The 26,560-nt window shown below is 39.6% G+C and overlaps 1 protein-coding gene across 3 annotated transcripts in view; it reads right to left on the bottom strand.

The window, feature by feature from the left end:
• DCAF1 (DDB1 and CUL4 associated factor 1) overlaps nt 1–26,560 on the bottom strand; it is a 63,401-nt gene that overhangs the window by 2,211 nt on the left and 34,630 nt on the right. The window contains exons 15-23 of one of the 3 annotated variants that reach the window (XM_070738725.1): nt 26,262–26,460; nt 24,045–24,127; nt 19,680–19,764; nt 15,012–15,245; nt 13,609–13,702; nt 12,819–12,923; nt 11,659–11,732; nt 10,408–10,512; nt 4,060–4,598 (exon numbers count right to left, since the gene is read on the bottom strand). In XM_070738725.1, coding sequence (XP_070594826.1) covers nt 4,566–4,598; nt 10,408–10,512; nt 11,659–11,732; nt 12,819–12,923; nt 13,609–13,702; nt 15,012–15,245; nt 19,680–19,764; nt 24,045–24,127; nt 26,262–26,460 — 1,012 coding nt within the window. In that variant the 3' untranslated portion in view covers nt 4,060–4,565. Of the gene's footprint in view, nt 1–4,059; nt 4,599–10,407; nt 10,513–11,658; nt 11,733–12,818; nt 12,924–13,608; nt 13,703–15,011; nt 15,246–19,679; nt 19,765–24,044; nt 24,128–26,261; nt 26,461–26,560 lie in introns of those variants that run through there. The other 2 variants (XM_070738724.1, XM_070738726.1) reach the window with 2 other exon arrangements.

The raw sequence follows: 26,560 nt of genomic DNA, 5'->3' as shown, positions 1-26,560 counted from the left end.
CTACAATATATTACAATCAATTATAGTATCTTAATATAGTGTCCAAATTAAAATAACTATGACATAAATGATAGATCAAAACTTATGTCAACCAACCAAAACACTGCTGAATATACTGACAACGTAATGGTAGTCATGATTTTTAAACATAATTTAACACAATTAATGTAGGGCTTGTTTATACTCATCACTAGGCCACAATGAATTGGGAAGGAAGAAATACATATTTTTTTTAAAGTATTTGTAACAGCTTTAGGAAAAATTGATAATCTATATTCAAGGGTTTGGATCCTGACTATTGAACTTGAGATCCATCAAAACTCATAATTAACTTCTCTCACTGATTAAATTCTGTTTTATTCAAAGTTCAATCTTTAATTTGAAATTTGCCCACCATCACAAGCCCCCTTCAACTGTATTGTTCCTGAACCATTGGGCATCTTTAACTTGGTTGAACAATCTACTAGTAAATTACTTTTGGCTATAAACTAGCATAACGGATAATTATAGACATTATCTATTCCATCAGGAGAATTCCAGGTTAGAAAAAACTAAAGTATAACAGAATAACAGAGTTGAAAGGGACCTTTGGGGTCTTCCAAGCCAATCCTCTGCTTAGGCAGGAAACTCTATAACATTTCAGACAAACCCACCTCTGCCGCCAAGCATGGGGGAACTAAGATACACTTTCCCCCTAGGCCTTCACAATTTTATGTATGGTATGTTTGTATGTATGATTGGTTTTTATATAATGGTTTTTAACTGTTTTTTAGTATTGGATTTTGTTGTACTGTTTTACTGCTGTTGTTAGCCGCCCCGAGTCTGCGGAGAGGGGCGGCATACAAATCCAATAAATAATAATAATAATAATAATAATAATAATAATAATAATAATAATAATAAATAAAAAAAATAAAATAATAATAATAAGTTGTCCAATCTCTTCTTTAAAACCTCCAGTATTGGAGCATTCACAACTTCTGGAGGCAAATCACTCCATTCCAACTGTCAGGAAATTTCTCTTTAGTTCCAGATTGCTTTTCTCCTTGATTATTTTCACCCATTGCTTCTTGTCCTACCCTCAGGTGCTTTTGGAGAATAGATAGACTCCCTCTTCTTTGTGGCAACCTCTGATATTGGAATAATGCTATCATGTCTCCCCTGGTCCTTCTTTTCATTAAACTAGACATATCCAGTTCCTGCAACTGTTCTTTATGTTTTAGCCTCCAGTCCCCTAACTACTCAAAAACATCCCCATACTTTCCTGTTGTGGTTAGCTCTGGCCCAGCTCCTGCCCCAAGGACTGTGGATGTGGGGGAGACATCCACATGCTGCAGGCCTGTTTTGCCCCCCCCTCCCTTGGAATCTGCTGATGAAGGCTCCTCTGACCAAGAAGACATGAGTGACAGGGAGGAGGAGTGGCAGACAGCTCAGAAGGAGATCAATTATCTAGCTCCTCCTTGGATTCAGAACAAGAGTTAATGATACAGCCACGCATGCGGAGAGCGATGCACAGGCAACAACAACTGAGAGATTATTATCAAAGAAAATGAGGCCACCTGTGGTTGGGTGGGGCTGTGGTAATTAGTGAGGCTGCTATAAATAGCAGCCTGTGGGTTTGGCCATTGTGGAGGATTATCTGATCGTTGTGTTTTGTGACTGCTTTACTGACTGACCTTTTGTGTGCTGATTTTTCCCCGCTTTGAAACTAAACCAGGGCAAAGTGTGTTTCACTTTGTGAAAGAAGAAGGACTGTGAATTGCCTCACAGCTGCAAGCTAAGTATCACAGAACTGATAAGGGACTTGTACAAATTACCAGTTTGTTTGGAGACGAGTGCTCTTTGCTATACCAAAAGAGGGCTTGGTTTAAGTGAATTTTCATTATAAAGAACATTGTTTTGAATTTTCAAATGTGTGTGTGTCTGAAATTTGTACCTGTGAATTTTTGGGAGGAGTCTACCAGAGAGTCCGACAGAACACTGGCCTAACACATTTAAAGTAAAGGTTCTTACTGACCCTTCCTCCAATTATTCAACAACCAAATTCTACTATTTTCTAAAACAGTATAAACTAAATTTTAAAAGGAAATATATCAATCAGTGTCATACTAACATTACTTTTCAACAAGATTATTTTTAAAGGCAAAGGAGGAGGAATCATTTCATCTTATTCATTAAACTACATATCTCATCCTGCATTGATATATCAGGATGAATGTGATTCATACATTCCAAAAAACATGTCATACTTAAAATGCAGTTCAGTTATGCAAATGGCTAAGCTATACATAATTATTTTAATTCATCACGATGTATTAACAACATAGTCAAACTTTACAGGGTCTTCAATGTAAGTGGCATTTATAGTAAAAACTATCTCAATTAATTGGCCACATGTTTTTTTCAAAATACTGTATATTTGCATCACTTTACTTTGCTTCCCTACAACTAAGCACAAAATGGAACTCCTCAATATAATCTTAGCACATTTCTAACAGAAGACTGGCATAATTGGCATAATCAGACTGGCATAATAATCCAGCGATACACATTAGTGGGAACTTATCTTTTCTTATTTCTCTATCATCTCAATTGATAAATTAAAGAGCAATTTTAATGAATGGGCAACAAATAATATTAAGTTGTTACATAGCACATCTCTTGTCCACAAGTAAACCATCTTTTCAGTTTCACAGATCACCCCAAGCACTGCACCTGCATTCACACAAAAAGCTTCTCTCTCCAATAGAGGATCTAAACAGATTTCACTGTTTTCTGATTCTGTGAGTAGGGAAATCTCAAGATCCCTGGGGGAAGAGAAGGTTTCACTTCTAGATACACATGTTAGTTTCTGTTCCTATTAGCAACTGCAGCCATGTCAAATGGTAGGGAGAACTTCTGTTGAGTCTTCTGTTGACTCTACCAAAGGAGGCCAAGGAGATTCCCATACAAAGAGGCCACAATAGCCCACCTCTCAAGCTACACATTTCACAATGAAAGCTTATTGCTAAACTGGATAAAAGGAACTGCCACTGTCAATTATGTTTTCATTAAAGCATCTTTAGTTTTAAATTCCTCATTAGTCCTGGGAAACTAATCTCCTTATTACCGTAGACTTTTGAGAATCCTTTAAACAGTGGAAGAAATGGGCAGCTCAAAAATCCATATACTGAATAGGAAAATACATATCTACATACAAAAAAATCTCACTTGCTATTTTTGGCACGCAGTCTCCAGATGAATTCAAAATCAGCCATTAATAATTATTTTACATTAAAAGTATTTAAAGGTTCAGTATTTAAGGGGAAAAAACCAAACCCAGAAGGCTGTAATCCCTGTTACTAATAATAGAAGGGGTTTCTTTTTTTAAAAAGTCTGAAGATTTGTTACAATGGTCCTTTTACTCACAGCCACAATGAGGATTCAACTTCTATTGATAAGCCATGTTGTCATTAAATGAGTCATATGTCTGATTTTATAGCCTTTTTGCTGTGATCATTAAGTGTATCATGCTGTGTTTCAAGCAAATTTGGTTTCCACCATTGGCTTTGGTTGCTAGAAGACCTCCCAAGGGGGGGGGGGGGGGGATCACAAATGGCTAATAAGTGACTGTGGGGCACTGCGATCATTGTAAACATATGCCAGTTTCCAAGCACTCACATTTTGATCACGTGACTGTGGGAACACTGCGACGGTCATAAATGCGAGGACTTCTCAATGTCACTTTGAACAGTCACTAAAATGGTAGCAAGTTGAGGACTATCTGTATGCATTTGAAATTGCAATCCTTTTTTAAAATCCAGGAAAGTATAATGCAACTGGTCTTGTAAATCTCAATTGCTATAGCAACATCTACAACTGCTATAATATCTATATAAGTAAGCACTTTTCTTTCCTCTAACCAAGTCTTAAATTATTAAAGACATATTCCATTTTATGAGCACTATTTAAAACAATTATTCTTACTCTCTTGAAAAAAAACTTTAACAAAAGAGCTTCTGTTGATACGTGACTTTTCTTTTTTAATAATTTTTTGTATTGATTCTATATAAAACACACACACAACATATAACAAGTGCACAGTGATTATGCCCACTACCAATCATTCGTACCCCACCACCAATCGGGAGTCAAAATCTTTCTGCTCCAAAACCCAAACTGCTATTCCATATGCTGTCCAAATCCTGACACTGTCTGTAACTATCTATGAATAAAATTCAACTTTCTCTAGTTTCTTGTTTGATGTTAATCTCTAATAAACAAATTAACTTCCCTGAAAATATATTCTTTCTGCTTAAACATAGCTTATCTTGGGTTTAAATGCTATTTGCTCTTTCTGAATATGAATTTCATTCAAAAAGATTGTTCTGAATATGTAAATGGAAACATTAATGCTCTTTTTAACTCCTTTTATGAACATTAGCATTTCCAAACCTTTATTGCCTAGATTATATTGGAGATAATTTATTCTTTCATCTAAACTGCACAGAAATCCTGTATAAAAGATATATTGCTTTTAACTTTAGAGCTTGGCCTCCAAATGCATTCCAACTCCTCATGGGTCATCAAAAGTCTTCGGAGAGGGGCGGCATACAAATCTAATAAATAATAATAATAATGATAATAATAATAATAATAATAATAATAAATAATAATAATAATAAATTACAGACCTGACTATACAGAGAGAGAGCAAGATGCTTAACTATAGGCTTTTACGTAGACCCAGAAGACATGGATAGAATACACACAGCACACAACAAACAATTTGTAATAGAGGCAACATTGGAGAGATAAAACATAGTTATTTCCATTCTATAGCATAGCCCATGAGTCCTTAAACTTCGGCCTATGGGCCACATGCGGCCCGCCAAAGCCATTAATCCAGCCTGCATAGGACCACAAGGCTGTTCTGCCCACATCGCCCCGCCCACCCTTCAGATGAGCATATCACTTACCTTCGCAAGCCCCATGGGCTGGAACTGAAAGGTTAGGCCAACAATTTTGGCCTGCAGAGACGTTTTGGACACCAGGAAGCCAAATCTCGCACTGACGGGCGCAAGTGTGCCCGCCGGACATGCACGTGCCTGCAACAGCCTCAGAGGGCGCACCAGTAGCGCCAAAGATAAGTGGCCCTTTACTGAGAAAATGGCTCATTTTTGGCCAAAAAACGGGCTGTTCTCACCTGTTTATGGTGAGCAGAATGGGGTGCACAGATACCCCAGGAAGCTACAAAATGGGCAAAACCGGCCCATTTTTCATCTCCACTGCCTCTAGAACTGAGGGACACATACACACACACACACACACACACACACACACACACACACAAACAAACTAAAATTTAATTTGTATGCATTGTTTAATGCAGTGTTTCCCAACCTTGGCAACTTGAAGATACAGTATTTGGACTTCAACTACCAGAATTCCCCAGCCAGCGAATTCTAGGAGTTGAAGTCCAAATATCTTCAAGTTGCCAAGATTGGGAAACACTGGTTTAATGGACTGTTAAATTGGCCATGCCCACCTAATCACAGGCCCACCCAGTCACATGATCGCCTACCCACACCCACCCAGCTGGTTTGCCCCCCTAACAGCCTTAGGGACCATGAATTGGTCCTGTTTTAAAAGTCTGAAGCCCCCTAGCTTAGCCAATTAAAACAGTAACTTGGTATCTACAAGTACAGATGTGGCATCTTACATTTATCCTGTTCGAATTTCCTAAGTAACATTCATTCTTCATTCAGTATGAGATATTAGAGAATAACATGATCCATGTTAGAACACATGCTTTGCCTGCAATATACAATATATTCATGTAAAAAGGAATTTGTAACAGAAAAGACCCTGTGAATAGCTAATGGAGAGCCACTACCAGTGAGTATAGGTAACACTGAGCTGGATCGACAAACAATCCAGTTAATATAAAATATTCCAATTTTTCTGAGCCATACAAACAATGTTTGTTCTAAGGCCAAGCTTTTATCGTTAAAAGAAATAAATGAATTTCAAAATAAATATGCCGCCCCGAGTTGTGGCATATAAATCCAATAAACAAATAAACAAACAAACAAACAAACAAGTAAATACCACTATCTAACTAACTGTGATTTTAAAAGCACTGTATTTAAGGGGAAATTAAATTAAACATTTATTGGAAATGATGGCTGCTCTTTGTTTAACCAACCATTCAAAGCTCAATGATGCTGAACAAGTGGTAGTTATGACAGGTCCTCATACTTAGAAATGTCCTCATACAAACATTGGTTATACTCCCCACCGTCATGTGTTTGCATTTGGGACCTTTTTTGCCGGCTTTCCTACAAACAAAGTCAATGGGTAAGCCAGCAGAAGGCAAATAGTGACCACATGGCACCTTCATTTAATGATTGCGGTTAGTTGCTTAATGACAGCAATCCGAAGTACCAGAATTTCCATCAATAAGCAGCAGAGTCAGGTGATGTTGCTTAGCAACAGAAAGTCCAGTCCCAATAGTCATTGTTAACCAGCTGTATGGAACACACTGTTATATTTTATTTTTTTATGACATGGTACATTTGTAATAGATCTTTTTTAATAGTAATTAATTGCATGGACTACTTAAAAGAGCTCCAGAGGATTAGTTCTTAAAGGTTATTGTTTGGGCTTTAAAGTTAACTGTGATTTGCTATATTTCCCTAAAAATTACTGATACCATTGGTTGGAATTTTAAAAGGAATGCAGCTAAAATACTGTAAATATTTTGGATGCATTATGCAAAAATAATACGTTTTTGAGAAAAATAATCCACTAACAGTTAGTAATTCATATCCATAATCACACAGGCTGAAGAAGATGTCTAATGAAATTTCATCATGCTACAACTACCGCAATGTACCACCTGTTTTGATAAGTGGCATGAACAGCCTTGAATGCTGCACATGAAAATTATTATGAGCTAGAACAACCTGTTGCAAAACAAATAAAACTTATGTGTGCCATAATTTTTCTCTCTCAAAAGGGAACTTTGATTCCTTTACATTTATGCAATTTCTCAAACATTTGCATTGCCAAGTGATTTGCCTTTCTAGTTTTGGCTGCCTTTTTATTCAAACACATAAAAAAGGTTTAAATATAAATATTTACGTTTATATAAATATAGATGTGCAACTAATCCTTGCACTAAAATAATCAGGGCAGTAAGGCTAGACGAGACAGCCTGACAGACACACACACACACACACACACACCCCAATCATTTTTACTATAGTTCCATAAAATATTTGTGGTGCTGCAAAAAAAAGAATTAAGTTATATTAAAGGGGAACACATTCCATGCAGCCATCTCATTTTGTAAATGACTTTTATGTTTCAGCCAGTGAAGTCTTTATTTTGTACTAAGAGACTCAGACATGGATTCAGGAAGGGCCTAGACCACTGAGCTGGGCCTTTGTGCCATGCAGGGAAATGTGACATACTAAGAATGAAGTAAAATGCAGAGTTGCTTTTCCACAAAAAAAATACATAGCTATTACTTCCTAAGCGGAAATTGCTGTTGCTTTCAGTTAGGTTTACATCCATGCTGCAATCACCAGAAGGGGCTCCAGGGGGTGGTCCATGAAGGGCGGGCGGAGGTGGGTGGGTGGTGGGTAGGAGCAGGCAATGATGAAAGCAGCATTGCACAACACCCTCAACACAGCACCAACAAAAAGAGTGGAGCTGGCCTCTTGAGTTTTCTTTCTCAGCACATTCAGTTATGATACTGTACAAACCAGGATGGGGAAATTCTATATACAGTGGTACCTCATCATACGAACTTAATTGGTTCCAGGAGGAGGTTCGTAAGGTGAAAAGTTCGTAAGATGAAACAATGTTTCCCATAGGAATCAATGTAAAAGCAAATAATGCGTGCAAATCCTTCAGGAAAATCCCAAACTTTAGAAGGGAGGCGAACAGAGTGCAGGGAGGAGCAGCTAAAGGGGGCAGGTGGAAGAAGCAAGGCTAGGCTAAAGGGTGAGTGGGAAGGAAGAAAGGCAAGGGGGCGCCCCTCCCTTTTCTTTCTTCAAAAGACACCGTTTCAGTTCCTTTGCAAGCACATTGTTTTCTGCAAAATCTTTCCTACTCCAAGCAGCCCCTCCCTTTTCTTTTTTTAAAAAAGGGGGGAAAAAGAAACCCCTTCATCCCAGCAGCAGCTGCTTGGGTTGGTAAGGTGAAAATAGTTCAGAAGAAGAGGCAAAACAAATCTTAAACACCGGGTTCGTATCTTGAAAAGTTCGTTAGAAGAGGCGTTCGTAAGATGAGGTACCACTGTACTGGGAAATTTCTATTTGGGAGGGAATATCAATTTAGTATTATACTAATACTAATAAAAGATGGATTACAGCACAATAAGAAAACCTTCCCCAAGTTTATTCATGGTAAAAGACTGTGAGCATATCCAGAAACAGGACTTTTCTGAGAGCAGAGGCACCGATAGCTATTTCTCATCCAGGGTAGCCCAAACTGGAAACCCAAACCCAACAGACTGGTAAAAGGGTTGCCGACTCAAACCTATGAGGAGAGGACAGAAAGAGCTGGCCAAGGGAAGGTAAACTGCACAGCGCATTGCATCGGTTTAGCTTAGTTTTCTATGCAATCTCAATATGCCTTTATAATGTGGAACTACAAAGACTGGACATCAACAGTAGAGACTTGCCAAAATTGCAACGGTTGTTGTAAAAGTAACTTTTCCTAAAAGTCCCAAAGAATCATTCTATGTTTCCATTTGCAAAACATATTTTTGTCTCATTTTTAATTTTGGCTCCATCATTCAGAAATTCAGCCCTGGCAAATGGTTGAAGACTCCTCTATAGAAGGACAAATCACTATCCCTCTCCAAGATTGACTTTGGGTTGTAACTCATCCTTCACTGCCCTTAGAGGAGAGAAAAATATGGTCAGAAAAGCAAACACTAAGACAGAAATGTATATCAGCAGAGAGCCAGCCTAAGCCCGGATCTTATCGCAACCTTTTATTGCAACAGAGCTTTCCAGGAAAAGATACAGAATATGTGTTAAGGAGTTTTAAAAACAGAGGCAATATCCTGTTTTTCAGAAAACTGGGGGGAGAAATTAACATGTTGAGAAAGGAGCATGCTGCCTAAAGAAAGCACTGAACTTTATAAAAGATGGAGTTATAAAAAAAGATTAGCAATGAAAAGTTTAGTGCTTGTTATTAGGATTGGATCACAGTCAACGCCTACAAAAACTAAATGAAATGCCAATGGCGAAGGATAAATATAAAATTTCAAAAATATTAAATTGAAATCCTGCCTCACAAATCTACCCTAATAGACAAATCAGAAAATCAAATTGCAATGATATTTAGGGTTAGGTTAGTTAGTTAGGTCCCACAGAGTGGATCTTCTCCGGGTCCAGTCAACTAAGCAATGTCGCCTGGCGGGACCCAGGGGAAGAGCCTTCTCTGTGGCGGCCCCAGCCCTCTGGAACCAACTCCCCCCAGAGATTAGAACTGCCCCCACCCTCCTTGCCTTTCGTAAACAACTTAAAACCCACCTCTGCCACCAGGCACGGGGGAATTGAGATACTCTTTCCCCCTAGGCCTTTACAATTCTATGCATGGTATGTATGTATATGTATGTTTGGTTTTTATATTAATTGATTTTTAATCATCAATACCAAATTACTATTGTACACTGTTTTATTGTCGCTGTTAGCTGCCCCGAGTCTCTGGAGAGGGGCGGCATACAAATCCAATAAATAAATAATAAATAAATAAATATTTCCTTGTTTTATTCTCTTAAACTTTGCCATGACAATCCTTTAACTTTATCTGCATAAACACCATTTTTTCTGCTGAAATAATTAAAAAATCATTATCCATGTAAGTCACAGACAGAATGGGACACCAAAGTGCACCAAGAACAGCAGCTGAGCATACACCTCAACTGTATATGTTATTTGCTACAGCCCTAAAAAGAGAAGGAGTAATAATCATTTTCAGATATCCTAATGGCCCACTACAGATATGTCAGCAAAACAATGGAAATGAACAGGAGAATCTTTAAGGAAGTTTGAATCATTCTTCCTTCCTAGTTAGCCAGGAATTCCACAGCCAAGCCTTCCCATTTCATGATTGGCTACCTGAAGCAAAAACACTGGAAGAACACCAAGAAATTCCACAAATCGTGGTAAGAGGACATCTTGTCTTCTTCATATCCCGCACAGAATTATAAGCATAGCTACCTCGTTAGAGGTACTGACTGACCAGTTTAATCATAGACACATACATAATTAAGCACTCAATAAGTCAAAAGTTTCTAACAGCCTGTCACTGGAAATAAGGCATCCATCAGAACTCAAGCATAATATCTCAGAAGAGATTTTCAAATTTAGCCTTTAATTTCCAAAAGAGTATTCTGCTTCTCACCTGATCTTCTTCCTCATCCTCCTCGTCTTCTGCCAAACGCTGCCTGCCCACTTCATAGAGCCTGCAAACAGTATCCATGTTCATGGCATCCATGCTTCCCTGGTTCTACAAAGGGAACCATGGGCACGACATAGTAAATTAATTTTTCAGCCAAAACTATTAATAACATTCTATAATTATCTTTCTTCAATGATAATATATAGAGTCTGTTTGGATATGTGTATGTGCGTATATACACACACACATATACACACATACACATAACACACATATATACACAGTGATACTTTGTCTTACAAACTGGTTCTGGGACGAGGTTCTTAAGGTGAAAAGTTTGTAAGACAAAACAATGTTTCCCATAGGAATCAATGGAAAAGCGATTAATGCATGCAAGCCCCAAATTCACCCCTTTTGCCAGCCGAAACGCCCATTTTTGTGCTGCTGGGATTCCCCTGAGGCTCCCCTCCATGGGAAACCCCACCTCCGGACTTCCGTTGCCAGCGAAGTGCCTGTTTTTGCGCTGCTGGGATTTCCCTGCTGGGATTCCCCTGCAGCATCACAAAAACACGAAAGTCCGGAGGTGGGGTTTCTCATGGAGGAGAGCCTCAGAGGAATCCCAGCAGCGCAAAAGCGGGCGCTTCACTGGCAACAGAAGTCCAGAGGCGGGGCATCCCAGCTGCGGCGGTGGGTTTGTAAGGTGAAAATAGTTTGTAAGAAGAGGCAAAAAATCTTAAACCCTGGGTTTGTATCTCGAAGTTTGTATGATGAGGCGTTTGTAAGACAAGGTATCACTGTATATACATACATACATACATACATACATACATACATACATACATACATACATACGTACACACATGCATACGTACACACATACTATTTTTTGGAATATAAGACACACCTCCCCCCCAAAAAAGAGGATGAAATTTGGATGTATCTTATAGTCTGAATGTAGCCATGCCCAACCTCTCAGAGGTTTCAGAGGTTGAAAAAAGCCTCTGAAACGGATCTTCAGAAAAAAGCCTCTGAAATGGAGGTGTCAGAGGCAGAAAAAAAAGCAAGGCACAGAGCTCATAATGAACCTGTTGCTAAAATTCACTTCTGAGAACAGCTGACTGGGGGTATTCTGGGAGGCCGATCCATCCACCAATCAGCTTTTTTCTTATTTTTCTCCCCAAAAACTAAGGTGCATCTTATACTCTAGTGCGTCTTAAAGTCCGAAAAGTGCAGTAATTTATTTATAAAATTTACCTCAATAACAGCTAAGTAACAATCCTTTGTGTCCGTACATAGATCAAAGATGTTTCTTTTCACATCAATGGTGGCTGGAAAAAACCCACATATAACAAAGTCAACAGGACACGGGAAAGTCCCAGAGCTGGATAAGTAGACTTTAAGCTTTTGAGATCTGGCATTATGTATCTTATCTACTGTATATCTAGAACCCCAAGGCCCACCTCCATACAAAAGGATGGCCTTAGTGAGGAAACAGAAATGACAAAATGGTGGTGTAGGGTAGAAAAGGCAATTCCTTACTGCAATTTACAAGACATATATCAGAAATATACATACAGCTTTAAAATTATCTTAAATACCCTAGGAGGCAATATTTTTTAGCTGGAGATTTACAATTTTTAGCCTCTGAGGATGATAAAAAGCATGTTTCTGATCATACCATAAAATTACTAACAGAAGAAATGATCAAGGAAAGGAAAAAAAAAAGAAATTTTGGTTTTCCTCCCTTTTTTTAACTATTGAGTTAAAGATCTACAAAGATTTAGAGGGCCAGACCAATTTTTTAATTAAAAATCCCCATAATAATGCATTTAATCAGCATGATCTATTCTGGAAGTACTCTGAAATAGCAAAACGGAGGCTAGAGAAATCACACGGAGCTTGAAGTTCAGCCTCTAACTCATTTATTATACAATTCCCCCTCCTTTTATTTCAACAGCATGTGGGGTGATTATTTTCACATACTATTTATCATATATCTTTGATTTCTCTACTAACAAATTTTTGAACAGATTCTGAATTGAATTAGTATACTTCACCATTTAAAAAGTAGTATTTAAATTATTCCCATGTAGTAAGAAAGGAAAGATTTTATTTCCTCTTATTATGATTTCTTTGGATATTTGGTCTTGGAAATTTGCCAAACATAATATACTTTTACTGAAGCTTTCCACTTGGAACACATTTTGAGATTTTTTAAATGTATTTGGTACCCCCCCCCCCCTATATTTTCTTTCTCTACTTTTACAGAAAAACCCCTTTTTGGTTGATGTTTAACCAAATTTACATTATGGCAGAGATCATGATAGGAAATGGATAGGAAATTTTTCCTAGCAGAGCAGCTGAAATTATAATTTCATTGTGTTTACTTCAGTAGGAACAATAATAATCTTTACCAATTGGTTTGTAATCTGTTGCATTGAATGTCCTGAAGGATGACCCAAAAGGACTTCGCATTCTCTCTTCCAGCAAATCATCTTCATCATCTGCTTGTAGCATAGCTGATCAAGGAAGAGAATATTTTTAGGAAATATAAGGATAGGAAACATATGAAACAAAGAAGTTTTAGAAGTTTAAATGAATCCTTTTGTTTTTAAGTACATATTTGCTCCTAGAATTGAATAAGATTATCAAAAAAATAGAAAATATAGAGCCATACAATTGTACTATACTGCAGGTTAGAAATTTAAATTCCATGCTAGTAACTTATGGTTCATTTTGTCCAAGATTCAAAGAACAGCAAATGGAGCAATAAACATAAAAAAGCAAGTTTCCAGATAAGTCCATAGAAGCTATCCTTATGCAGTTAGTTGGCCATTGTAAGGACAGATTGCTGTCCAAAATAGGCCAGGTGTCCAATCAGCAAGGTACTGTTTATGTTAATATATACAGGAACATAGGAAATCGCTTTAATGAATGAGAACTATTTTCCCTTAACTCAGAAGGGCTGACCTTGACTGACAATTACCGTCCAATTTTTCAGATTATCGCCTTTCCCAATCCTATGTGAAAATGCCAGGGATTGAACTAAGACTGAACCTAGGCCCCTCAAGGCCTTTTTAAACTGTTTTCACTTGGCAAGTCTTGACAACACCCACTGTGCTGTTTTGGTGACTGTTAGAAAGCATGGCGAAACAAAATCTATAGCTCTCTTGATGCCATCACATAATGAAAATCAGTCATTACCTCCATACATAACTGTCCCAGTATGGTTGAAAACAACACGGCATTGATCCAAAGCAGGCACTGTGTGTAACAAGTGGAAAGTCCGCAAGTCCCACTGGAGGGATCATTAAGGAAGATTCTGCATTATAAATAAGGGACATTAGCAAAGGATCTCGCGCTCTCTTGCTCTCCACCTCCAATGACAGCCTTACGCTCCCCATCATCTGCCCAGCCCCAACATAGAATTTCTCTAACAATTACAGTAACAATAATAACAATAATACTGCGTCTATTTTATCCTTGTAAGCCGCCCTGAGTCCGTGAGGAGAAGGGCAGCTTATAAATCTAATTAATCTAATTAATTATTTTGTTAACTTGCATGATACAGAATATCTTTAATCATATATCATAGAATAATATTTTTAAATCTACCCATCCCATTTCATTTCAACTTGCAAAATCACTTAAAAGTGAGTTGCATTAATTTTTCATGTACAGAATATCACAGTTGTGTTTATGGTGGGATGAAGCACTTTTTTTTTCTACCATGGATCACATTATGTAATCTGTTGGGAGCTACATGCCTGCAGATTCTAGACTCTAAAGTTGGGAGAGTCATAATTGCCTCTCACTTTTGTAATAAAGGCAAATGTAACTAGAGAATTTTAAAAGTATATTGAAAATACAACCACTGATATAATAATTCTTCTACAAAAAGTTACGATTCAAGTATATTTGAACTGAAAAATATTTTAGTCAAAAGAAACCGGAAAAGAATATTTTATAACTCTACTGTTTTTCTACTAATCCCTTTTCTTCTCTTCAGTCATACCCAATACTATCAGGATAAAACATTTCCTTTTTCCAGAAATCTGGATTCATTACTGTGCTGCTATTCTACCCCATTCTGTCTTCTTCGCCCATCCACACCATACTCCTTATCACTTGGCAGAAGCCATTATTTTCTAAATGGCTTCTATCTCTTCTTCCATCATGCTTTTCTTATCTTTCTCCCAATTTTCTTGCTTTACTAATCAAATTTGTATAGCTACCCATCTCATAAAAAGTTGATCCTAGAAACCTGGCTGCAATATGTTCAATTCTGGTTCTATAGAACAGTACTATTTATATCTTCTGCTGAAACATTTATTAGTCTTAGTCACTTTGAGCAGAAGACTGCAATCGACTTCACAGTAAGGAAGGCCAAAAAGTTTACCAACCTGCTGTTATTTCCACAATTAAGGATTTTTGTTCCGAGTTTTCACATGAAAGAGAATTGGATTTATTTTATGTGCTGTCGAGAGTCACATGATTTAAGTTGTGTGACCTTATTATAAATCTTGAAACTAAATAAACAATTAAGCAAGCTCTTCCTACCAACTTCTAACCCACCAGACTTTGAAATTAAGGTTGAAAAAGGATACAATTTCTGTGTTCACTATGACCTCCAATCCATTCGGATGGAAAACGCCACTGATGTTCATATTGAATTTATCAAATTTATGAATAGCCTGTGCAGAACGAACATCCCAGAGGACACCATCGTTTAAGACAAGGTCATCTGTGGGGTTAAAGGTGGCAGAATTCTTCTTGTAGTTGTTTGCAAGATCTGGGTTAAACAAAGTCAAGAGCTTGTTGCCAGTCTGAATATCATAGATCTTTTAGATGAAAAAGAAAAAAAGGAAATAACTTAGTCAATGCCTGTCAAATATTTTGTCCAAAAAAGCACAACCAACCATTTCTAAATCACTCACACTTTATGGATACCCATTTTCCTCATGCTGGCTGGAGAATTTTGAGAGGCGAAACCCATTCATCTTAAAAGTAGTCGAGATGAAGAACGAATGATCTAATAATCATTTTCGTTTTAAATTTTATTTCTGCCTTTTAGAGTTTACCTTAGACCATTCTGTGTCACATGCAAACCTCACAAACTCTTCGGCATCTTTCTCCAAATGATTAAGAGAAATGTGGGTCCAGAACAGAACTTTGTCATCTAATACAGTGTTTCCCAACCGTGGCACCTTGAATATATTTGGACTTCAACTCCCAGAATTCCCCAGCCAGCATTTGCTGGCTGGGGAATTCTGGGAGTTGAAGTCCAGATATCTTCAAGGTGCCAAGGTTGGGAAACACTGATCTAATAACCTGGGGGGGGGGGGGGGACATGGCTGTTGCTCACTTCTCCTAGATTCATTCCTATGCCATAGAATATTCTATGACACAAAGCAAAACTGCTGGGCTGAAAACTATACTTTGATATTTGAACGTATGGCTCGCAATAGAAAACTGTTCCAGCTGATCTTAGAGGCAGTGGGTTACATAATAATGCTCAATGTAGTATGTGGTGAAAAAGATTTAGAAAACAAAAAAGGAAGATAATAACATTCTGTCATTAATACTCAAGAACATTTAACAGTCTTATTTCCTTCTCTTAAAATTGTTTTTATGAAGTAATCTATTCTTTTATATTCTTAGCATCTGGCTTTATTGCTTTTACCTCTTTTTGTCAGTACAGATTACATCCTGGATTCTTAGCTGCCACTTGCACTTTGCTGAAGCTCAGAATTAACATTTTAGCTTGTCACAAATGACCATATTATGAACCCAGATCAGCTTATAGTTGAAGGCTAACAGAATGAATAGCAAATCAACAGAGGAAAAATGTCGTGCTGAAATGCAAACATTGCAGGAATAAGAACAAAAGCATAAGGAAAAGTACCAAGATTGTAATAGATATATGCAGCATGGGCTAAAGGAGCTAGAGGTGACTTGTATCAGGTCAGAAGGAACAATGGTTACATTTTTCTGGAATTTTGTGATTAAATCGAGAGCAATGCTAAGCCACAATGCCTAGCATGCCAGTAAGTTGTTTGACAGCTAGCAGTGCAACACAACTGCAGCAATGGAACCAACCATGGCTTTCACTAACCCTTCCTTTTCTCTTGCAAGGCAATTATGTCATCTTCTCCTTTAATAAGAAAGAACATTTGCAAAATTTACAGCTATCGTCTTCCACTCAATTCCCACCTTCCTTTCCCTACTGAGAGTATCCCTTGAGTATAATTTTCCCCACAGAACTCTGGATTAAATATTCATCTTTATTTTTCCTAAAGTAAATTGCTATCATTAAAAAAAACCAGGTTCTATGGTTTCTGTCTTGAAAGGTTCCAATGAATTTATTTTACAATTACGAAACATTTGGTGATGTACAACTAGTTTGCTTTTTAAGGAATAAATCCTCAAGAATGAATTCCAACATGTTTCCCAGAAAACAACCTTTCTATAATTACAGATAATTACAATTATAATTAAAGCTATAATTACAGATGCTCAAAGGTAGGATTGTGTCTTGACGAATATATTGCACATTTTGATATTAAAGAATACCTAATCTAATCCCACAAACATATCTGACCTTTGGATCACTTCTGAGCTTACTTCTAATTACAGTGGTACCTCATCTTACGAACGCTTCTTCTAACGACCTTTTCAAGATACGAACCCGGTGTTTAAGATTTTTTTGCCTCTTCTTCCGAACTATTTTCACCTTACCAACCCAAGCAGCTGCTGCTGGGATGAAGGGGTTTCTTTTTTTCCCCTTTTTTGAAGAAAGAAAAGGGAGGGGCTGCTTGGAGTAGGAAACATTTTGCAGAGAACAACTGCTTGCAAAGGCACTGAAACGGTGTCTTTTTAAGAAAGAAAAGGGAGGAGGGAGGGGCAGCTTGGGGGAGGAAAATTTTTTGCAGAGAACAACTGCTTGCAAAGGAACTGAAAGGGTGTCTTTTTAAGAAAGAAAAGGGAGGAGGGAGGGGCAGCTTGGGGGAGGAAAGTTTTTTGCAGAGAACAACTGCTTGCAAAGGAACTGAAAGGGTGTCTTTTTAAGAAAGAAAAGGGAGGAGGGAGGGGCAGCTTGGGGGAGGAAAATTTTTGCAGAGAGCAAGGTGCTTGCAAAGGAACTGAAAGGGTGTCTTTTTAAGAAAGAAAATGGAGGATGGAGGGGCAGCTTGGGGGAGGAAAATTTTTGCAGAGAACAACGTGCTTGCAAAGGAACTGACACGGTGTCTTTTGAAGAAAGAAAAGGGAGGGGCGCCCCCCTTGCCTTTCTTCCTTCCCACTCACCCTTTAGCCTAGCCTTGCTTTTTCCACCCGCCCCCTTTAGCTGCTCCTCCCTGCCCTGTTTGCCTCCCTTCTAAAGTTTGGGATTTTCCTGAAGGATTTGCACGCATTGTTTGCTTTTACATTGATTCCTATGGGAAACATTGTTTCATCTTACGAACTTTTCACCTTACGAACCTCCTCCTGGAACCAATTAAGTTCGTATGATGAGGTACCACTGTACTTCTAATTCTCTCAAGTAATGCCAAAGTGTACTTATTCAATATATTTTTCATTTAACACCATTTTTCTATTTGTTAAAAAATATATGGCAGTGCTTATAGATTTTCATTTTAGTGACAAAAGCCTAGTATTTATTTATTAAATTTATATACCACCAATCTCACTTCAATGGTTTTAAGCCATGAAACAAATTCTTAGAAATAACCTCACGGACTTCCGGCTGTGCTTCTGGTGGCATCAGATGTGAGGACCGCGAGTTCTGGGCCCCACTCCGAGCTCTCCCCGTTGGAGGGCTCCAAAAGGAGCCATAGCCACCCTGCAAGGACGGTGAAGCGCCTTGCAGATTGAGGAGAGCTGCATCACTCCTCCCTGACTTGACTCCGCCCCTCATCTGTCAATATGGCTGCCATGAAGCTGGGGACAGGCAAAGCACCTAAGAAAGTGCAGGAGGTAACAGAATGAACAATGATTGTTTGTGGGTCAGATGATTTTTCTTCTAGGGAAATACAAAATCCGTGATAAGAGAGTCCAAAAGGATAATTGTTTAAGATGCAAAAATAAGCACTTCTGAGATCTATGATGAAAAGTAAATTGAGAGCACCATCTACTGATGAAAGGAAAGGAAACTCCTGGAAATTTACAGAGAAGTAAATATCTGGTGGAGGGCTGTGACTTTTAACTGTCTATTGTCTTATACTTACCAGAGATGGAAATAAGAGACATTTTATGAAAGAAACTCTGGGAATTTAGAATAAAAGGCCAAAATCATAGAGCAGATTCCAAGAATTTGGAAAATAACTTGGATTATTAGAATATGGAGTAAATTGGAGTTGGCCCCTTCTAAATAAATTGCTTTTAAATAAATGGCTTTTGACTAAAATTAACATATGCTGGAAAAAAAGCAGCATGGAAATCTGAGAGGAATGTGCCATCTATTAATAAATAGAAAATTATAATTTTGAACTCTTCTTGAAATCAATCGAGACTTTTATTTTTTAATGTACATATACTGCTATCCTAATTGGAGTTGAGGGAATAGCTGTGGAAATGAGAGGACTTTTTAATGAGATGACTTTGTTGTTCCAAAGTAATTAAAATATCAATGGATAGTATAGACGAGAAAATGGAAAATATTTTGCAAAGAACAACGAATAAAGGCCAAACTGCCCATGAATTGGTGGAAATAACAGAAAGATTGGATGAAACGGACTACTTAAACCAGCAAAGTGACTATGAATAGGGGAAAAACATGGATCATAAAAACTAGCAAATTAAGCAAAGCTCAATAAAGAGTGTGGTAGATGAGTTAAAAAATGGATAAAAAATTGAAACACTAAACAGGAGAGGAGATGATGGATACAAAGAATTGCCTTTTAAACATTAAGGGAGCTTGCTGTAAGCTGATATCAGAAGGTATATTTTAATAGAATAAACAAAAATAATAGAAAGATTAGAGGTTTACAGAGGGTTTATTGCTGTTTAAATATTATGATAATCTAAATTGGATAAATATGATAAAGTTTACTAATATTGTTATTGTAATTTGAATTAATATGAATGATGCCCAGAATCAACACTATCCATATACAATATGGATGTATTAAATTAAATTCAATATGGATTAAAAATTAAATTAAATTTTTGAAAAGGAATAACTTCACTCTCTGAATTTTCAAGTGCTGTTTATAAGAAATGGCTATGGCTTGTAAGTAACCCTGTATTTCTTCTGAGATTCAATAACCAATACTTACATGGGCAATGTCCCCCTTGGTGCCAATGACCCTATCTTGAGAATGCTTACTGAATTCAACATAATGGTCATCTGTGAAGGAATGCCTGTGAGTAAAAAGCACATCATTATCCAACTACAAAGAACAAAGCCTTTACTCAAAATTTTTTGCTTTTATATTGCATAAATATATCTGCAATAGCAATACAGTGATCCCCCGATTTTCGCGATCTCGATCTTCGCGAAACGCTATATCGCGATTTTTCAAAAAATAATAAATTAAAAATACGTGCACGGTTTTTCCCGCCCGATGACGTCACGCGTCATCACCAAACTGACGTCTACCATTGCTGGTTGGCCGAAATCTCGGCCAATCAGCTTTGCCATTGCAATAAGTTTGTCCGGCAATGGTGATACAGCAAAATTTCAGCCAATCAGCGTTGTCATTGCAAACATTTTGCCCGACAATGCTGATGGACAGAAATCTCGGCCAATCAGTGTTGTTTGCTCAGCGTGTTTTGCTTTGAAACTTTTGGAAGTTTTGGAGCTGTTTGTCGGAGCTGTTTGTCGGAGCTGTTTGTCGGAGCTGTTTCTTGGATCTGTTTCTTGGAGCTGTTTCTTGGAGATGTTTCTTGGAGATGTTTCTTGGAGATGTTTGTGAAGACTTCTTGGAAGATGGCTCCTAAACGTTGCTTGCGGAGTGGAGGCGGCGACGCTAAAAAGAGCAGGAAGATGCTGACAATTAAGGAGAAAATTGAACTTTTGGACATGCTGAAAGCGGGACGTTCTAATGTAGATGTTGGTCGGCATTATGGGATCAACGAATCGACTGTGCGATACATTCAGAAAGACGAAAAGAAGATAAGGCAAACTTTTCAGATAACATTCAACAAGGCTGCAAAAAGAATGGTGACGCCTAGAAACAAACGCCTTATGAAGATGGAAGCTGCTTTGTCTGTGTGGGTACAAGACTGCCGCAAAAAGAGCATTGCTTTGGATACGAACACTATACGAACCAAGGCGCAGCAATTGCACAACCGTCTTGCAGACACAGAAGGAGGCGATGCAGATGAGGGAAACCCAGGTGAGGGCTGGGGTTTTTTATTCTGTCATTACTGTATTTAAGTGTTTTTTAAGGAAGGAGGGAGGGAGGGAGGGAGGGAGGGATGGAAGGAGGGAGGGATGGATGGAAGGAAGGAGGGATGGAAGGAAGGAGGGAGGGATGGAAGGAGGGAGGGATGGAAGGAGGGAGGGATGGAAGGAAGGAAGGAGGGAAGGATGGAAGGAGGGAGAGATGGAAGGAGGGATGGAAGGAAGGAGGGATGGAAGGAAGGAAGGAGGGAGGGTTTTGAAGGAGGGAGGGATGGAGGGAGGGATGGAAGGAAGGAGGGATGGAAGGAGGGAGGGAGAGAAGGGAAGGAAGGAGGGATGGAAGGAGGGATGGAAGGAGGGAGGGAGAGAAGGGAAGGAGGGAGGGAGAGAAGGGAAGGAAGGAGGGAAGGAGGGAGGGAGGGATGGAAGGAGGGATGGATGGAAGGACTGTATGCTTTCATTCAAGTCACTTCTCTCTCCCTTTCCTGTCATTCTCTGTAGATGAAGGTGCTGGTGACTCTGAAGACCCCCAGCCATCAACATCTTCTGCTTCTTCAACCCCAGCCACATTCACAGCAAGCAAAGGGTGGTTTGAGAAATTTCAACGGCGCTATGGCCTGAAGAGTGTGTCCTTGCATGGAGAAGCTGCCTCAGCAGATACAGGTGCAGCCGAAAACTTTGTCCAGCGCACGTTTAAAGATCTAATTGCAGAAGGGGGCTACCTTCCAGAACAGGTGTTCAACATGGACGAAACAGGCCTGTTCTGGAAGAGGATGCCTTCACGGACTTTCTTGATGCAAGATGAAGCCAAAGCCCCTGGCTTTAAGGCCATGAAAGATAGAGTGACTTTGATCATGTGTGGGAATGCAACAGGCTTTTTGATGAAGCCAGGGCTAATTTATAAGTCACGAAATCCAAGAGCTCTCAAGAACAGAAATAAGAATGCATTGCCAGTGTACTGGATGCATAATGCTAAAGCATGGATTACAAAACCCCTCACGCGGGACTGGTTTCATCAGTGCTTCATCCCACAGGTGAAGGATTATTTGGCTGCCAAAGGACTCAATTTCAAAGTGCTTCTCCTAATGGACAATGCTGGAGGCCATGATGACCTGGCACATGAACATGATGGGGTGCAAGTCGAATTCTTGCCACCAAACACCACATCGCTTATCCAGCCGATGGATCAAGGTGTTATCCGCGCATTTAAGGCACTGTACACGCGCAATTCTCTTGGAAGCATCGTGGAAGCAATGGATGCTGATGAAAACTTCACATTGAAGGGCTACTGGCGTCAGTACACAATTGCATCTTGTCTGAAGAACATTCAGAATGCCTTAATGGATATGAAGTCACAGACAATGAATGCCTGCTGGAGGAAATTGTGGCCAGAAGTGGTGCATGATTACAGGGGATTTGCTCCCGAAGAAATTCAAGATGCTGCAGTCCAGAACTCTGTGAAGCTGGCACAGGCACTGGGTGGAGAAGGCTTCGTTGACATGACACCAGAGGAAGTCAATGGTTTGCTTGATGAGCATGGCCTACCGCTGACAGACAGAGATCTGGAGGAGCTGACCAGGTCAGCGAGTGAAGAAGATGAGGAAGAGGAAGCTGAAGAAGCTGAGGAAGAAGAAGATGTTGGCCTAACGCTTGAGCGGCTTGCAGAACTGAACAGAGCTGCTGCAAATGTACAACGCATGGTGGAACTTTGGGATCCCAACATGACTCGCTCTATACAATTTAAGGCCTCCCTTGACAACACCTTTGCACCATACAGAGCCATGTTAGCCAAGAAAAAGAAAATGTGCCAACAACTGCCCATAACTATGTTTGTCACAAAAACCACGAGGTCTGTCACACCATCACCTGCAGCGTCCATTGTAGACATGGTGATAGAAGAAGATCCCGATTTATCCTAGTTATGCTAACCCCCCCCCCAAAAATGTAAAAATGTAAATAAATATTGTTATTATTTCTATCAGGATGACTAAGTGTGTTATTCAATATGTACAGTACAGGTACAGGTAGAGGTACAGTACAGTACATTAAGGGAATGGGAAATGGTAATTTGTGGGTTGAAAGTGTTGGGACTGAGTGGCATACAGAAGAATGAATGAATGACTGAGTGAATGAAATTCAAACACAGGTGAGGGCTGGGGTTTTTTATTCTGTCATTGTTTAAGTGCTTTTTACGGAAGGAGGGAGGGAGGGAAGGAGAGAAGGGAAGGAAGGAAGGAGAGAGGGAAGGAGGGAGGGAGGGAGGGAAGGAGAGAAGGGAAGGAAGGAGGGAAGGAAGGAGGGAGGGATGGAAGGAAGGAGGGATGGAAGGAAGGAGGGAAGGAAGGAAGGAGGGAGGGAAGGAGGGAGGGAGGGAGAGAAGGGAAGGAGGGAGGGATGGAAGGAGGGAGGGAGGGATGGAAGGAAGGAGGGATGGAAGGAGGGAGGGAGGGAGGGAAGGAAGGAGGGATGGAAGGAAGGAAGGAGGGAAGGAAGGAGGGAGGGAGGGAAGGAGGGAAGGAAAAAGCCGAGAAGCCGTTGCCACAAGCGCTGCTGAAGGAGGACTCGTGCCCCAAGAAAGCCGGTGAGAGGGGCGAATCGGGCGGGCGGGGGGTAGCGGCGAGGAGCCCGGAGGCGCTGGGGGGGGGTGGCCGGCATGAAAAACAACCATTGCCAGCCTCCGAACTGCCGTTGCCCCACCATCTGCGCATGCGCGGCCATGGAAAACAGGACGTGCATGCGCAGATGGTGTTTTTACTTCCGCACCGCTACATCGCGAAAAATCGATTATCGCGAGGGGTCTTGGAACGGAACCCTCGCGATAATCGAGGGATCACTGTAACACTTAGACTTACAGTATATACCCCTCCATAGTGCTTTACAGTATTCTCTGTATTGTCAGCATATTGCCAACAATGCGGATCAGAGAATAGAAAGATGTGTTAACCTTGAACCAGACAGGATGAAACTCTTGGTTGGGGACAGAGTCTGCCACTGTATACACAATACGCAATAACTAAGTCAGAAACTAATAGGAAAAAGTATCACACTTCTTGGCTACTTTAAAGAACTTGAATATTACAGAATATTTAAATCAAAACATTTTAAATATTGAAATATTGCCTGATTAATGCCTTGCCCATTCAAGACAATTAAATCACCATATGATAATAGTGTTTTTAACCTTGGCAACTTTGTGGACTTCAATTCTTAGTGTGCTGGGTGGGGAATTATGGAAGCTTAAGTCCACGCATCTTAAAGCTGCCAAGGTTGAGAAACAGATAGAAAGCATACATACTTGGTTTCAAAGATAGATTTCATTCCCCACAAGGCAGAAAGTGGCTGGCTCCAGGAAGCAGATGTCAGCAATAACGAACCGTCCTGCAGTTTGGGAAGAGAAGTCAAAGAATCAGACACTCTTTAGGCACATGGACAGCATGTGGGTTTTTTTTTTAAGAGAAAGGGGAATTTCTACCTATGTTGCAATGTACAACATACTCTTCTGGGCAAATAATACTTTTGCTAATTTGAGGCAGTATGATTAATAGGTATATATGCTGCTCAAAAAAATAAAGGCAACGCTCAAATAACACATCCTAGTTCTGAGTGAATGAAATATCCTCACTGAATACTTTGTTCTGTACAAAGTTGACTTTGCACAACAGTATGTGAAATTGTCAATCAGTGCTGCTTCCTAAGTGGACAGTTTGATTTCACAGAAGTTTGATTTACTTGGAGTTATATTGTGTTAAGTGTTCCCTTTATTTTTTTGAGCAGTGTGTATATGTGTGTGTGTGTGTGTGTGTGTGTATCACGTTTTTGCTGAATGTTTAAAATTAAGGGAGACTAGGATAGCACTATTTCGGCCTTGTTCTGGTCTCATCAGCTATCCTAGTCTCCCTTAATTTTAAAAATTCAGTAAAAACATGTGATACATACAGAATATAGTTTGTTGACTATGAATAAATTAACTGTCTTGAAATGGCCCCGGGTTGAGTCCAAAGGCAAAAAGGAACTTATATATGATACACAAAGATAAAACCACTAACATACTATTGGCTTGGTAATAACAAGGCAGTTATTACAAATCAACTGTCCTGAACAATGATTCCATTCCAGTGATCTCCAAAGAGCTGAAAACAGAGACTGGTTTTGGAAACTCATCTCTTCCTCAATCTTCTGAATGTTCGGGGGGAAAAGTTTAAAAACATACTGAATGGAGAGATCTATGATAGGTTATAGATATAATCCTCAATTTATGACTGGCCATTTAACAAGCATTAAAAGTTACATTATCCTCAAAAAGGGTACCGTACATTATTAAACGTCACACTGTCCTCCCCCCATTAACTCACATGATCATGATCATGGTGCTTGCCACTTGTTCACATTGATTGCCATGTACCCCACAATGATCTGATTGCCATTTGCAATCTTTTCTGCCAGCTTCCCCAGAAAGTGAATATGAAAGAGGTTCTTTGGCAGGCAGCTCGTCCAGCCAGTCCCCAGGAACTTCAAGCGGAGAGCCCAGACACGGTGTAATAAGCTAAGGAGCACTTAGGGGAGGTAAGGGAGACCCTGAGAAGCTGGATGCGTGTCATGTTCGTCTCTCCGTCAGGAATGGAAAATCCTGCTTGGATTTCAGCAGGGAGCATTTGCAGCTTTTGAACAGTCTACCAAGTTCTCCCCTCTGCCTCCAGAACACTTTGCATTCCCTACTTGGCATTGCTAAACAACCTGTACAATCTCTTAATAGCTGAAATCAATCACATAACATCTTACACAATGATCTCTTCACTTAGCAACTGAGATTCCAGTTTCAATTGTGATAGTTAAGTCAAGGACTACCTATATTTTAAGCAATATGACCTATAAAGCCCTTCATGGCATCGGACCAGAATATATCCGGGACCGCCTTCTGCCGCACAAATCCCAGCGGCCGGTTAGGTCCCACAGAGTTGGCCTTCTCCAGGTACAGTCGACTAAACAACGTCATTTGGCGGGACCCAGGAGAAGAGCCTTCTCTGTGGTGGCCCTGACCCTCTGGAACCAGCTCCCCCCAGATATCAGAGTTGCCCCCACCCTCCTTGCCTTTCGCAAGCTCTTTAAAACCCAACTCTGTCGTCAGGCATGGGGGAACTGAAATTTTTTCCCTTCCCCCTAGGCTTATGGAATTTATACATGGTATGTTTGTATGTATGATTGGTCTCTTAAATTGGGTTTTTTTTAGATTGCTTTTTAATATTGGATTTGTTACATTGTCTTTTTTATTGTTGTTAGCCGCCCCGAGTCTTCGGAGAGAGGCGGCATACAAATCTAATAAATAATAAATAATAATAATTACAAATTCCACCTAAGTCAATAAAATCAGGCCCCCAACATCCTGTTGTGCTATCAACACAACATGTAATGTATTCTCATCCCTGGAGTTTCACCTAATCTCCCAATCCTTATGAAAGAGACAATACTACTATTAAAGCACACCTGGCCTGAATATTCTCAGCCTTTTCCTTACCCTGGATGGCTCGAGGTGGGTGATAGCAGAGCTATGGCACTTGTAGCCAGCCTCTTCCTGCCCGCTAAAGACATTGTAGAGTTTTAGGTGCCCTGTGCAGGTGCCCAACATCAGGAATCGCTCCCGTGCAGAAAACGCACAACATGTAAAACCACTTTCATCTTCATTTGCTTCCCGGAACACAGAAATGGGACGGAACCTGGGATATGAAAGAGCAACTAAGTAAGAAAATTAATTTTCAGGAAGGGGAAAGGAGAAATAGGAGCAAGGGCCAAACACGACTGAAGTTGGGCAGCTCT

Source organism: Erythrolamprus reginae, chromosome 2 (genome assembly GCF_031021105.1).
Source record: "Erythrolamprus reginae isolate rEryReg1 chromosome 2, rEryReg1.hap1, whole genome shotgun sequence".
Taxonomy (NCBI): Eukaryota; Metazoa; Chordata; class Lepidosauria; order Squamata; family Dipsadidae; genus Erythrolamprus; species Erythrolamprus reginae.
Note: the sequence above shows the minus strand (reverse complement) of the source record. Positions and strands in the feature narration are given on the sequence as shown.